Raw genomic sequence first — 15922 nt, forward strand, 5'->3', positions numbered from 1 at the left:
TGCTCTATTAGAAACAACTTGTTCCGAACAAAAACACACTGTTGAGACATCTACTGCAGCAGTTTCATGCTTCCACTTGTGAAATAGACTTTCTGTCCATTTTCTAAAACACAAATTCATATTTTCTGGCACATTTGTGCTGTGATTGTTTATTCTAAGCACAGTCTGAGCCATGCTGAAATGTGATAATCAATATTGTTTAGTGTCTGTAACTATAAATTGGTAGTGGAAATCACAGCAAATACGTAAATAATGACGACTAAAGGTGGAATACTTGACATGCTGACTGTTTGACATTAATCACACTGTTTATGTGCACATAGCAGTGATGCAGATACATATGTTACATACCTTTGACCTCCTTTTCATTCCTGAACCAGCGCAGGTCGGCGGCGGGCTTGCTGCCCTGAGTCATGCAGGTCAGAGTGATGTGGTCTCCCTCCATGGCAGGCTTCGTCAGGCCATCGATCTCCGGCTTCTCCGGCACACCTGAAGGATGGAAGAGGAAATCACAGCGATGGAACTAATTCACACACAGCGGTGCGTCATTATACAATAATATTGTTATGCCTTATTTGAAATTCTCCTCCAGCTTGCGTTCCTGCAGGGAGATTAGAGAGCAGACTACAGAGCAGCATCCCTCAGCAGTGTCCTGCTCCAGAACACTTCAGGGAGGGTTTCTGCCGACACAGCGGTGGACGGACTCTCTCTAACCATGGGGCCGTGCTCGTCTTTAAGGGTCCATTCACACAAATACATAGAAACACATTTTATCACATACTGTACATCTAATGGTATCCAGCTATGCAGATAGTTTGGCTTTTCTTTAGCCAGGTTTTGATATATCTGTCTGTGCTTCAACTCAAACACAATAAAGTGAATAGAGTTTTGTTTTAGAATATGGTGACAAATGAGAAGCTTGAAAAAAAGCTTTTGCTGGAAGGCTACCTGGCTGCAATCAATTGCTCCATTGTAGATTCTGGCACCTCTTTTATTCAAAATTGACGAATCCGGCGAACTACTATCATTACTGCTGTGGTGTCTCCAAACAATATGCAATGTAATAATGCAATGCAATTATTGGATGCAAGCTGTGCTGAAAAGTGTTTAATTCCTACTTTTACCTTGTTTCTTATAACTGCTGTAGAATTTGGGGATGAATTCTAGTATATTGCATATTATAAACTGACCTTCACTCTAGTTAAACTGAAAAATTCTCTCTCTTTGAAATGCTTTTGCATTAAATACAATACCCGGGGAAGGCTGCTATGGAAATGACTTTACCATCACAGACTGCTGTTTTTCTCTGTGTGAGGGAATCGTTAGTTAATTCTCCTTGTCCAAGTTAATTCATAACATATATAACAATAACAATGTCTAGAAGTTGTTTCACCATCTAAAGCTACTAACATTTAGATTTTTTTCATCATTTGGCATTCAATGTTTACTTTTTATGCCATTATTTGTCACTGATTAGCTGGGAAAACTAATAGTCAATTATGAACTATCACAGGATTCATCTGTGGTGTAAGAGAAACGATACATTAATGTATAAACATGTAAAAAGTAAAGTTAGACGCAGCATTATTTGGTCATGTTTGCCATTATATGAAATGTTGCTTCATTTGTGACGCCTCACAAAGAATATAATGGTGCACATTCTGACGTTACAAACCCTAACCATATTTTCCTGAAAGAAGAGTTTGTAGAAATCTTCACCCTGGAAGCTTTCATATTCCATGTAGAAAAGGTCATAAAGAGCTTAATTAAAAATATACCTGTGTACATTTGGACTGGGCTTTGGTAGAACTATATTCCACTGAACAAATCATACCTATCTAGCTAAATTACACAAAGTTAAAACATATGTTTATTTGTGTGTATGCAAAGGCTCGTGACCACAGAGGAAGCCACGAGGTTGTACAGAAAATGTTAATTACTGGCCTTTCCTATAATGAGTGTTTTAAGTGTGGAGAGTCTGCCCTTCTAATGTCAATGAGCAATAAGTCTGCCTCAGGCTGAGTGACTGAAAGGTCTGTCAGTCAATGCCATTGACTGACTCTGGCCTCGTCTATCTCAACACCTCCTGGAAGATTTATTAGCAGACGCAAAGGTCCTCCTGTTTTCTGTTTACCATCCTTTTGAGGGAACCACAGCATCCACAATCCTAACAATGGCTGCTGCTCCGTAGACACAGTATACATGTCATTTTTAATGTCCAATGTTGCTACACAAATTTGCTCATCGTGTAGCTTTCAAGAGTGTGAAGTGTCACTATATCTATCTAAGTACTGTGCTGTGTGCGTAAGTATGTGAAAGAGTAAGTGTGGCTTGACTCAGAAAAGTGTTTGATAGTTTTTCTCCAAGACTGAACGAGAACAGATCAAATACAATGTTCATCTTATACAGTCACGTTCCCCTTGGGTGGCTGGAGGCTGCTAATCCTTCCTTCCCTTTGTGTGTCAGTGTGTGTAGTGTTGTGTGTGTTTCTCTGCTCATTTGTACGTGCTATGGCGTATGCATGCATGTGTGTGCGTGCATGGCTGTTTAAGCATAACCGACAGCATTTTGAAGACATGAAAAAGAAATGAGGGCTTGATTTCTGATGTGAGGAGAAAACTTCCTGTTCACTGATTCCCTGATAATTCCTGTCGTCAAATGTTATCCCATTTCTTTAGGATTATCTAAACATTTTTATAAAGATCCATTTTCAATAACGTTTAGGGTAACATATAATAAAAAACAATGTTAGTTACTGCTACTACCAATGAAAAGCTGTTGTGCATTCATGAAAAAATGAACAGGCATCCATCATCAAAACCATATAAAACAGTCAGAAACAGGAATTAGCAAATGTCATTAATTTGCAGTAACAGATAAGCACATGTTTGTATTATTTTAACACATTTATTTAATTAACAGTTTTGTCCAAATCATATTCAATGTTTTCATTCCCAGCACTCAGTGTCCTGAAACAGTGGCAGATGAACCAGGCCATTCCCAGAGCATTTGTATGTTTATTAAATCTCCCTCTCTGTTTCCTGGCGTGAACCATTAACTATTGTTCAGTATTGCAAAAATAATTTTCTCCATATCCTTATTGAGCAGTAGCCTTTAATGGCTCTAATTCTCTGAATGCTTGTTAACACAGAGAGCCAGCTAATGGTCCTGGAGTGCACTAGGACATCTATTAACATTAGCGGAAACTAATTGGCAAGATAATAAGCCCAGTGGCGGGAAATGAGACAATGTTTGTGTGGGGTGATGATCACAACATGAAAATGACTAGAGGGCCCAACAGTATGTTTTTATTTGTCTGCCGATGCTGGCATAACCGACAGGCTATTTGTAACTATAGTCAGTTTGGTTTATTTTTTGTTTGTCTTTAAGGAAAACACAGAAAACAAAGGCATTAAACTGAAAAACAAATCTATAATAAACTCAGAGCTTAACCTCCAACTGGGTTGCACAATTGTTTAGTTTGTTTGTTTTTTTCAAGTAATAAAGTTTGGAGATTAACACATACACAAAATTAAAAACACATAATGAAATGCACATACATGTGCCAGAGTGAGATTTTTTTTTTGTGTGTTGCATTATCAACAAAGCCTTATAAAATGTTGGGATCCACACCAAAAACAAATCACTTTTCCCTGGCCCCTAGGCAAATTTTCCATTTTTTTTTATGGCACCATTTTGTGCATTTGTCCTTCTGTATTTGGCCGAATCTACCAAAACAATCCAACATAGACCGCTGGGACATTTTCTTTTTTATGACAGTTCAAAAATGAGGAATTATGAAGCTGCTCTTGGTGAAGGGCTGCGTCTTATGGTAGGATATAACTTAAGCTGTGCAAACAGTCACAACTCGTGACCCTCGTCATGCATAATTCAAGCATAACGTGTTGCAGGATATCCACAAGATATGTGGATAAGCAAGGGATACAACATTTTCTTTTCTTTTGCTCTTTTTTTCTTACGAATCTACCACTTTCTGCAAACGTGCACTTCACAGCTGAAAGCAACACCTGATGTTACATGTAATTCTAGCAAATAAGATAGCAAGTAAGATTTTAAATTAACCAGTATGGAACAAAAAAAAAGCTCTGGTTGCCAGACCTTTACCGTAATAAATACGGTGCAACTTTTTCTAATATTAAAAAATTGATTTCCCATATAAGATTGCCATTTTATTCCATATTTTATACTTTGACTATTTATACTAAATACTTTCCAAATGCTGCATAAATGAAAAATTTTACCATAGAATATTACAGTATATTTTTGTTAGAGATATGGTGTTTAGTACATTTAACAGTGAGAAAATGTATTTTTTACAAAAAAATGCAAAAATTACAGTGATGTCTTCTGTATATATATATATATATATATATATAACAGTATATTTTTGTTACAAACACGGTGCCGTGTATTTTACGGTGGAGTAATGTATATATTAAAAAAACTGTAAAAAATACTCTTTTGGCTGATATATACATTTACAGAGTTTCATTGTTACTGAAACTGAATTAACCCATTACCATATTACGATCTTTTACTGTCATGGTTTAGCAGTTTTTCACCGTAAAATCTACAGACATTTTTTACAGTGTAGAGGTTCAGGAATGTTTTGTACAATAACAATCTACATTATAACAGACTGATTTTATGTAGCAGTGATTTCACATAATGACATTTCCTTTAAGCAGGATTCAAATGCTATAGTAAATATTAAATAGGTACTTACCTAGAACAGTCAGGTAGGCTTTGGCCGTTCTGACAGGCATGGTGAAGAGAGAGCAGGTGTACATGCCTTCATCCGTCAGCGTGACATCACTGATGCTGATGGTCAACTCTGACCACGATGCGTGCACCAGCTCAATCCTGTTGTCCCTTAAAGCTGGACACAGAGACAGACAGAGAGTCAGTCAACCACTTTCTACATTTTATTTCTACTTAAGGCGCACTATGCACATGCACAGTTACAGAGAGAGGGTAGAGGGGACACACTGAGATATTAATGAAGGCGAGACGGCAACAGCAGGAAACTGCAAAATGGAAAAAGAGAGATCAGTGGTATTTTGCTGTCTTTACATTTTATGATACAAAATGTGCATATTGTTGCTTTTTTTTTGTTTTTTTATTTTATTGCAGAATATAATAGAAATGTACATGTGTTTTCATATCATGCTTTCTATACTTGCAGCATTCCTGCAAATGTATGTGTGTTATAGTGAGTAACTAATATAGTAAAATTAGAATAATCAATAGATAAATAAAAGCAGAAGGAAAATTATAAGGTTGGAAAAAAGAGAAAAATGGAAATATTTGCATATTGTTGAGAAAAAAATGACAACGAAAAAAACAAAAAACAGCCATCCTAACCACTGACACATAATCCAACCATAACTCTACAAATGTGTGGTATTTTATGTTAGGTATTTGCAGTTTTGCTCAAAAGCATTGAAATACTAAACTTGGTGCTTGGTAATTGCAAATGCCAGCAAGTGTAAGGTTCATTGTTCACTGCTACTAGGGCTGGGCAATATGGACCAAAAGTCATATCCTGATATATTTAGGCTGAATATCGAGATATATGACATATATCTCGATATTTTTATCGCAACGTGAGAGCAAATGTGCAGTCAATGTCAAGTATGACATATGTCACAAGTAGTTTTAATTGAAGCCGTTTATTTAAGTGAATATAAATACTGTATAACAACAGGAGTACCTTTCAAATCAAAGCTCCATAAAGTGCACATTTAAATGAAAAATAATTTTAAATAAAAATAGCCTATGAAAGAAAATAGGCCAATCTTTTTCTGAAATAAATATATTTATAGAGCAAAAAGAATAATGAACATCAGAACAGAACTAAATATGACAAACCCTAGTAAGGGCAGCATTTATATATAAAGCAGCTTGCCTTAAACAAGGATCACAGCTCAAATTAGAACTATATCGATATATGCGATATGGTCTAATTCCTTATCACATTTAAAAATATATCGATATATCGATATATCTTTTATATCGATATATCGCCCAGCCCTAATTGCTACTTACCCGATCACCCAAATCCACACTGTATAGTGTGATTAATGCATGTAGGAATGTATTTAAATTAGGGCCGGGACTTGATTAAAATGTTTTATCAAATTAATTAGTGGCTTTGTAATTAATTAATCGAAATTAATCGCATTTTAATCGCATATAAATATTTGATCTGAGAACAGTGAGAAGTAATTTTTTTCACATGGATTTTTAGTATACCATTGAATAATGACTGAATACATAAGCTTAAGCAACAAAAATATTATTTATTTTTGTTCAAGTCCAACAGACCAGTGCAATTTTTTGCCATCAAGTGTAGCAATAGCATATTTAGACACTAGCTGCTATATGTTTTGCATTGAGGTGATACTTGAGGCTGGATGTGCTGCGGTGATATGCGAATTCCTTGTTGCATAGCAACACAACCATGCTCTTATGGACGCTTCCATCCGTTAGTTTTTTGTAACAAAATGTCCCATCATCCTTGGGGCCAACCAAAGCGTCTCATCAGCTTCTTCCTTCATGTTCACTGTGGTTTGTTGTTGTCTGAACTCATGAACACTAGTTGGTGCTCCAGTATAATCGGTCCGCCTGAAACTCATCAAGTGAGAAACGTTCTGCGGTGCAAAAATAAGTGTGATTAAAATGTGTCAATTTTTTAACACGTACATTTTTGTGTAATTAATTAATCTTAATGAACGCGTTAAAGTCCCGGCCCTAATTTAAATGCATAAACAATCAAAAAAATTTTCAAACTGTGACCTCCAAACTGAACTTTCTGTTGAATGTGAAAAATAACACATCTGTAACAGCCCTTCAACACCACACTCACACTCACACAGGCTCCTCTGGTGGAACTCCTCGTAGACATTTTACTTATATGAAAATGTAATCTTCCAAAAGACATAACAGGAATGGAAATCAATAGTGCAATAACAGGCTGAGAAAAAGGCCTAATGAGAATTTGGCAAGATGAGAGAGTTGAAATGGATTTGCTGAAATTGGATGGCTTGTTGAAAGATACTCCATGGTCTTCAAAGTAGACTTGCTACTTCATATCTGTGATACAGTGGGAGCAGGATTTCAGAACGTGGCGGCACCTTGAAAATTATTAATGCCTGTTTTACCCAAAGGGGTGCATTGTGATGTATTAAACAATACCATGCAAATGGCTGATTTGTACATAAAGAAAAGGCTGTGGATTGTTGAGTGCAATAAAAAGTTAATTCAGTCTGTTTCCGTGTCCTTGGCTGCTCAAGAGATTTATGCAAGCATTCCTTTTGCAAGTACAACACCTTCCTAAAAACCTTATGTAATATGAGCAGCCAAGGCTACTTTGCTTTCAATCTCCATCAAAGTGACTCAGAGCGCACCTCGTTCAGTGCAGCATGTCTGTGTGTGTTAGAGTGTGTGACTGTTAGGGTTCAGCAGAAGAGAGGCATGACTATTTGTGTACAGGTGTCGAGGCCACATGAAAGAATACTCTTATCTTGTGGTAATTTAGGAGAAATCATATACAAAGTAGAGCACCCTGGTTTTGTACCCTCTCAACAAAGATTTGAAAAGTAAAGGACATTAGACAGTCTGTTTGTAGAGCACTTTAAAGAGCGGCTGGCTGAATGGTGAGAAACGATACAAGGGGTATCCAAAGAACTGAAAATGTGTTTCAACATCGAAAGGCTTTAAGCCAGCATTAAAAAAGTCATTTTTTCCTCCCCCAAAATACCTTCCATAACCCATACAAATCATTAGAGTTGCACAGCGCGGGGAAAATATGTGATATGCTTTCACAGAGGTTCAGCCTGACAAGAAAGAGAATATACTGGGGAGCCCCTCTTGGAATAACTGACACAGCCTGTTTTATTTATACTTGTATTAATTATATGAAAGAACAACACAAGAAAAATTACACTTCAAGTCTCAGACATATTTGGCGATTCCAAGAAATGTAGATTTGTTCGATTAGAATGTAACCTCTGAACTATTACAGATTTTAAAATGAGAACATTATTAGTTGACCTGTAAAACCTTTTGTGATGAATAAATAAGTTAACATCATGACACCTGAAATGAATGATTCAGCAAACTTTTCAGGGATCCACTGGCAGAATGCCATGAAAAATTACTGCACGATAACATGGTTGAGTATTATGATATTACTTGCAATAAATAAACCTAATAAAATATACTCAGTACTCGACCTATGTTTGTCTCATGTACCAAAAATATTGCTAAAAGGCTGATCGGGCATGCATTAATGACGGATAATGAATCAAATAGCTTGATTGGATGTTGATGAAAACAGCACCAATATTTTAAATTATTTCCTCTAATATTTGAAGCACTTTCGCCTCACAGCAAGAGGGACGTAGGTTCGAATCTGTCAGCGTGGGTTCTCTTTGGGTCCTCCAGCTTCCTCATATATATTTGTTTAATTTAGTTTTACAAAGTTAGGAGAGTAAAGTTTACCCTGATGTTGCCTGACACACCTGCATCACCTTACATCCATTAGTTTGACTTTCTTTAACTAGCTTTTGTAAAGTCCAACTAGGGTTGTGAAAAGTATCGATACTCAAAAAAGTATTGATACTAAAACGTTGTATCCGGACACGATACTCACTTTCAAAAGTATCGATGAAACGTGTTATTTTGTCTCTTGAAGTCCCAGAATGAAGCAGAGAAAAGTCGACTCATCAAGCTCGCCTAATATTGTGCACAGCATACAAAATATTGTTCTAATTGTTATTGTTTATTGTATTTATTTATTTTTTGCACTACCTCAGACCTGAAGCTTGTTATCATAGTTGCAGATTTTTTTGCATAACTTTTTTTTATTATAAATATTTAACCTGTGGTTCTGTTCATTTTTACATGTTGCATTTTTCTTGTTGTTAAAAATATTTCTGTTAAATTTTGGGGTCTTTGTTTTTATCCTGGTGGTATCGAAAATGGTATCGAGTATCGAATATTTTCCTGAGTATCGGTATCGAGTTGAAAATCTTAGTATCGTGACAATCCTAGTATCAACTGTGTACTTCCTCTTCACTCATCTTAACAAAATAGTTATGTTGCCTAAACATAACTACAACTGTTTAACAACATTAACAATGTATTTAAATTAAACCATTACGTTTAGGTATGAGGACATGTTGAAGTCCTTCCACTGTTTAGTGCACTAATTTTGGAAATGCTCCTGTGGTTTGTGTTAAAGGTGAAACAACAAATTAACTATGTGCTTGTATGGTTTGGAAGACTCATTGGACATTGTCAAGAAATTAAAAAAAAGTTAGATTGTGCAGCTCTACAAATCATCTTACGTTTTTGGTCAAACTACAGCCCAAATCGTATTATTTTTAGTTTATACTCCATATCAGTAAAAGTCTATAAAAGAAGGACAAAATAAAAGAAGTACTATAAGCCAAGGATATAATTTACTGTGACAGCCAATGAACTGAAAATTCTTAGTAAGTCGTGACAATTAATCGTATTGCCACAAGAAAAAGTCTAACACTTGATTGATTTAATCAATGCCGCCTGCTACAGTATCTGTGGTTTTACCCACTTACGGCTGTAATTTGTCAGTCACTGGTGAATGTCTCCAGCACTTGAGGTGACTCTGAAAGAAGGTGTTTGGCTCATGAGCTGCATTCTTTCTACAGCGCTCCAGTTTGTATGCATTGCTGCAATGATCACAGACTGTCAAATGTAGAGAAATGTCAGTGAGCACACTATCTCGTGTCATTTGGTCCGCCAAGGGATGGATAGCTTCGCTTTGCCGCTTCCACGCTAAACACCTACAGTAAATGGCAGTAGAGTTGTAATCAGTTTGGCTAAACGACAGCTGCTCTCTCTCGTTTATTATTGCATTTGTTCTGTCCCTTTCCGTCCCTCGCAACACTGGTTATCTCTACATGCTGTGTACTGAGCCTGAGCAGGCGTGACACGTTGATATGAGCACATGACATATCTTTAGGCTTGGCACGGGTGGCAGCACATTCCTGTTTTAATGTGTGTGCGTGTGTACGAGTACACATCACCTTCAATGCAAGACCAGCGAATTAGATTCAGTCTATCGCACTGCCAGTTCAGTTAATGGCGAGACCTGTCCTGGAAAAGACAGTTCTTTCCTGCGGTATGTATACACACATACCAATGTATACAAAGGGTAGATTATTTGGACTGATTCTAGACAAAGAATAGATTATCTCTGTCTCTGTCAGTTTCTCTCTTACCTCCTACCCCCACAGACCTCATTCTGTCGACTCAGGCAGCTCCACTAACCTGTGAATGTGTACAAGTTAAACAATGCTTCTTTTCAACTGTTGTCTTATTTGCTTTGGGCAAGGAAGTATGAGCAGGCAAATGTCAGAAAATACATTTGCTGTTGCTGGTTTGCTGGCTGTCGCAGTGAAGCTTTGCCTTCTTCCTCCCCCCCCTCAACAGCCCAGTCTGGGAAGTTGTTTGTGTGAGACTGAAGGATAGATAGATAGTTCTTTGACTTGTTGGTCTACTTAAGCAAAGTAATGAGAACTCAGTGAATTCAAAAGCCTTGATGACATTGCATCTGCATTTCTAATCAAAGGGCCTAATTAAAACATATCTCGGCTGAAGGAACTTTGATTAATTATCAGTCGTCACCTGCAATAAATGCAGATACTGTTGGATTTTCAGTTTAATATAAAGATTCTGATCATTTTGATTAGAGTCGAATCATGCTTCAAGTGTTGTTTCTGCAGGTTTTCAGTGGTTACAGGCGGAGATCATGACAGTTTACATGCCAAAAAGCAGGATCATCCTGATCTCCCTCCAAGGGTGGATTTAAAAAAAAAAAAAAAAACTAACATGAAAGGTGTTGTATCTAACCATGAAATTGTGGTATAACTGGTAAGGATGCTATAATGCAATTAATCAAAACCTTAAAAAGAAAGTCGCACATCAACAGCTTAGTCTTTAGATTCTTTTAGTTATTATAGTTTTATGGCTGATTTGTCATACTTAATTTGAATGGGACACATACATTGAAATACATTTGATGTATTTAAAACATGAAAAGATTTAAAAATGTTGACTTTTTCAGCTGATGTTGGAGATCGAATAAACCATTTATGTGCATTAAGAAGAAGGGGTAGAAGGCCCAGGCACATACACACATTTTTATTGGACTTTAAGATAAAACGTATATCTCTCTATTCTTTCTTCTTCTCTCCAGTAATGAAGCCTCTTGTCTCTCTTTCTATGCCCAAAGTGAAAGCTTAGATATTGACCGGAAAGAGCAGAGGAGAGGACTTTATCCTTCACTATTTGTCTGCCAAGGTGCTGCAGCTGGCTGCCATCCATTCGAGGCCATCAGCGCCTTCAGTCCTGAATGTGTTCATAGAGGACGGCATTGTCGGAAACATCAAAAAGTGGCAGATTTGAATTCCACAATAACTACTTACAGAATGTACAACCACATTTTTGGCTCATTTAGCCTTAATCTGTGCCTCTCCGTGCACATAGAAAATAGACACAGAAAGCAAAGCTGCACCATCAAAGTTTGATTTGTTTCTGCAAAAAATGGTCAATACACCTCCGTCTATTTTGCTGCTATGTGTGTGTGTGTGTGGGAGAGGGAAAGACCGATAGAGAGAGTTGTCTTTCATACATTTGATTGCCTTAACACAGGGTACCTTGAGACGTGACAATTTTATGAGTTTGCCAAAGCAGATGCAGTTAGATATTCAGAAACCCAGTGGGAGTGGAAAGATTCCTCATCTTATTATGAGGGCTGATGACCATCGGCTCAGAGGCCGTGTTCAGGTTCCCCTGAATGCAGCCATGACTGATCAGATAACGGAGCGTAAACAACCATACCTCCAAAGCCACAAGGCTCTCTGTAACCAAACAGTGTATTCAAAAAGGGACAGGACAGAGAGCAGAAAAGTCAGCTAAAAAAACTGTAAGGGATGAAAAGAAAGGCGCTTCATTGAAAAGTAAGAGGGAGAGACGTTGAACAAAGAGAAGGACAAAGATGTCTTGTTTCTTTTGAATTAAAAGTGACGTTTTTATTCTGAGGGAAGACGTTCAGTCAGCTGGTGAAACAATCTCACTAAAAAGTATGACGTTACATTCAACCGTAATACTGTAACCATTAAGGAGTAACAGGTGATAAAAAAAGACTAAATTGTGTACAAATATTCCACCAAAAACCTTAGGCTCCCATAAAAGATGCTGTCTATTGCACATCATCTTTTTCAAAACATCCTGCTACGGTAATTATTTGTTTTGCAAATTTTCACACTGTATCTTGTGAATACAAAACTATTTCACAACCCATGAATGCATCACACGCACACAAAAACATGACAAAACACTCTTTTTCCCTGCTCCAAACAAATACTAGTTATGTGTCTTGGTCTTTTGGTATTCAAATGTTATTATGACACAGTCAGACTTAGTAGTGAATGTTGTTAATGCCTGCCACCCTTTGGTGCAGGGACGACATAGGGTCCCAAAACCTGCACCCCAACAAGGCTAAATTCAGATTGCAGGTAAATCTGATTGTGTCTGGTATGGGTGTGAGCTAGCTAGCTATCTAACTAGCCAGCCACTAAATGAGAAAAAAACTTATGCTGCGCTTACACCAAACGATTTTCACAGTCCCAGACTAAAAACTAAAAGTCTTTAGTAAATCTAGGAGTCTTACTGGAGTCACAGCGCGCTCCCGTCATCCCGATCGTTAAGTGTAAGGTAGTAATCGGCGCTGTTTCTTATCAGTCTTTTCCTACGTGTTTGATATGATCGCAAGTCGCAGTGACGTAACACAATCAACAACCAATAGATGAGCAGGTCCAGACCGGCAGTAAAACCACTTCAACAGGAAAAAGTTACATCACAATAATGTTAGTAAACTCAATCCTAAATACAAATATAGAGATGTAATATATTTATGGCCACAAGCCGGGGCGCTGTTTCTTAGTAAAGAGAACAGTAAGCAGACCCAGTTAAAATGTATAAATAAATGTATACATAAATAAGTAATAAATAATTGATGATGAATGTGTGATTAACTAAATGAAAGTTGATAGAGCTGATAAGTATAATTATTCAATTAAACAAATAATTAAATAGGACATAAATGTATATCATGGATTCTTTTCTACAGTTTCCTTTCCTTTATTCTTCCTTATATTTATTTTACTGTAAAATAGTCACTTTTCATGTCAGAAAAACAGAAACCCCTTTTCAGCTTTGTGAGGGGGCATTTTGTGGCGTCTTCTCCTCTTCTTTTTGTTGTTTTTTTTTCCAACACAAACCACTGCACACACAAAAATTGCATGGTAGGTAAAAAATGCTAAAGGAAATCTAGTTGTAGTCTTGTAATTAGTGATCCTGCAAGATTCACAGTCTTTGTAGAATCTCAGTCTGAGACTAGGCTGGGACTAAAAACTCAACAGTTGTCTTTAGATGTCAGCAGATGTGAGCTGATAGTTTTGCAGGAGTCTTTCCAAATCTTTTCAAAGTCTTCTGGTGTATAGGTAGCATTAATCGGCACATATTTGTCACAGCATAGGAATTGCTACTGCAAGGTAGAACTTCATTTCCTTTAACCAGCATAGAATGAAAGTATGATGGAGTTAGCAAGCTAGCTAGGTAACGAGTTGGCTGTGAGCTAGTTAGCTCACTAGTTAGTTTGCTTATTCCACAAAGCGTTCATGTGACCCTATTTACAGAAAATGAGCGCACTGATTTGGCTTGTGTCAGTGGCAGAGCTCCGCCTCAATCCCCACCACTGGTAGACTAATTTGCCAATTAGCTAAGTAGCTAATTAGATATATGTTTAACTCCTGTGTGCTATGTTTGTCACACTGCTGTAAAAGTGGTGTTTTATTTGGTGTTCTGGTCTTGTTATTTCCTGTTTTATTTTGAAATAGTAATTCTCCTCTCGTTTCAGGACACTTGTCTTTCCCCTTGTGTCATCTGTCTGATTGTCTCCCCTAATCACCGTTTGTGTTCACCTGGTGCTCCCTTCCCTCCATGTGTTCCAATAGTCTGTGTTTTCCCTTGTCTTGGTCCAGTATGTTTGACCCCGTCACCATACCAGCCAGTTATCTCCTTCTTGACACAGCTTGTCTTGTTTTCACCTTTTTGGTTTCCTCGCAAGAGTGATTTTTCTTAGTAATTTATTTGATAAACACAGTTCTTAGTTTCATAGTTTTTGAGTCAGCCGTTTTGTTCCTCCCTTTTGGAGCGCTTTTTGTATGTATGTGTTTTTATTATTTTATTGTTTTCCCCCTGAGAGTTTAGTTAGTTTTCCCCCTTATCTTAGATTAGGATTCATATATTTAGTTTTTAGTGTAGATAAATTCAGTGATTATCCTCCTTTGGAGCAACTTTTCTTTGTTTAGTTTTTACTCAGTCAGGTGTTTCATAGCCCTTTTCTTTCACTCTCTGAGGACTTACAATGCTGCATTTTTTGAATAAAGAAACTTTTAAGTTCACCTGCTCTGCATCTCGCTGACTTGAGCCCAGCCTGACAATGTTTACTTTAAGGGCATGCTAACTTGCTAATAACTTGCTAATAATTGTCTCATTTGTGTCTGATAAACAGAAAAAAATGATAAAATCCATAAACACAGCCAGTTTATAGATTGACTGTTTAACGGCGCCATCCATGGACCAAAGGGCCAAAGGTCGGATTCCTAAAGGTCCTGAGATGGTGCCGTTAATCAGTAAACCTATAAACTAGCTGCATTTATGGATTGTGTGTTGCCGTCTGCAAATGACTAATGGGAACATTTTAAAATCATAGGTAGCATACAAATTATGAATGAACCGGGGGCTCTTGGCAGGCATTGTGTCCATCCTAAATCAGATTTGAATCGCATTTCAAACCAGCTCCAAAAGTGTTTCAGTTCTGTATTGCAGAAATCGTATTTCAAGTGTTTTCTTGCTGTCTTGACTTTATAAAGCCAATGGATACAATCGGGATATGCTATAAAACAGAGTCCAAAAACGTGTTTTCAGCTCAACATGAGGAAATCTACATCCATTATCACACAGCTGATGGTTTTGTGACTCATCAGTATGTTGCCAGAGCCTGAGTAAAGCAGCAACCCATCAGCGTGCAGCTACATGCAGTACTGTGTGCTGTGTGGGCATACGGCACATATCCACTGAGCTAAATTGGATGCATATCTAGCAGTTCTCCACGGCCACACTCCATCATTAAAAGCAGCGGGTGGGTAAGCATAGCGTGTGCGGACATGTGCATGTATAAAAAGGTAATTACATTTGTACATTAAGGATGCGTTTATTGTATAGGCATACACAGTGCATGCATAAGCAAATAGTCATGGCTCTGAAGTCACTAATTTTAAGCCTATCGTGTTTGCACATTTCACTTCATCCCTTTATTTCCCTTCCCTCTTCTCCTCTCCTGCCCTGTCCTCTCGCAGCCTCTCCCTTGGCCTCCCCTCCTCCCTGTCCCTTCTTGTATCCAGGGACACTATGTATTAGTATAGAACCTTGGCAGGTGTTTGCTCATTCAAGTGACACACTTTTATAATGAGAAAAGTGCAAATTTTTAGAATATACATTCAGCCGCCTGTGTCTGGATGTGACTGTTCTCTTTTCCTTGTCAACAACCCATCTGGAGACTTGAGCTTGTCTGTGTATGTGTGTGTGAGTGTGAGGGAGCGATAGAGAGAGAGGGAAGAAACAGAATGCAATGTTTATTGAATAGCTTAATGTATATTCTATATCTCAGCCGTTTCTCAACCTCCATTACCTGTTATACCCTTTTTCCAAGGCACACCGGCTTTTTAAAATGTAAAATGTGCCATACTCTATACAGTAATTGGCTTGTGGAGATTTTTCCCTGTGA

The 15922-nt window shown here is 37.5% G+C and overlaps 1 protein-coding gene across 3 annotated transcripts in view; it reads right to left on the minus strand.

Moving 5' to 3' along the window:
- The window catches only part of cadm2a (cell adhesion molecule 2a), a 268631-nt gene that overhangs the window by 44692 nt on the left and 208017 nt on the right, over positions 1–15922 (minus strand). For all 3 annotated transcript variants that reach the window (XM_059351982.1, XM_059351983.1, XM_059351981.1), the window contains 2 exons: positions 4748–4900; positions 352–489 (listed from right to left, as the gene is read on the minus strand). In XM_059351982.1, coding sequence (XP_059207965.1) covers positions 352–489; positions 4748–4900 — 291 coding nt within the window. The remainder of the gene's footprint in view (positions 1–351; positions 490–4747; positions 4901–15922) is intronic.

The sequence above is a fragment of the Centropristis striata genome, chromosome 15 (genome assembly GCF_030273125.1).
Source record: "Centropristis striata isolate RG_2023a ecotype Rhode Island chromosome 15, C.striata_1.0, whole genome shotgun sequence".
In the NCBI taxonomy this organism is placed as follows: domain Eukaryota; kingdom Metazoa; phylum Chordata; class Actinopteri; order Perciformes; family Serranidae; genus Centropristis; species Centropristis striata.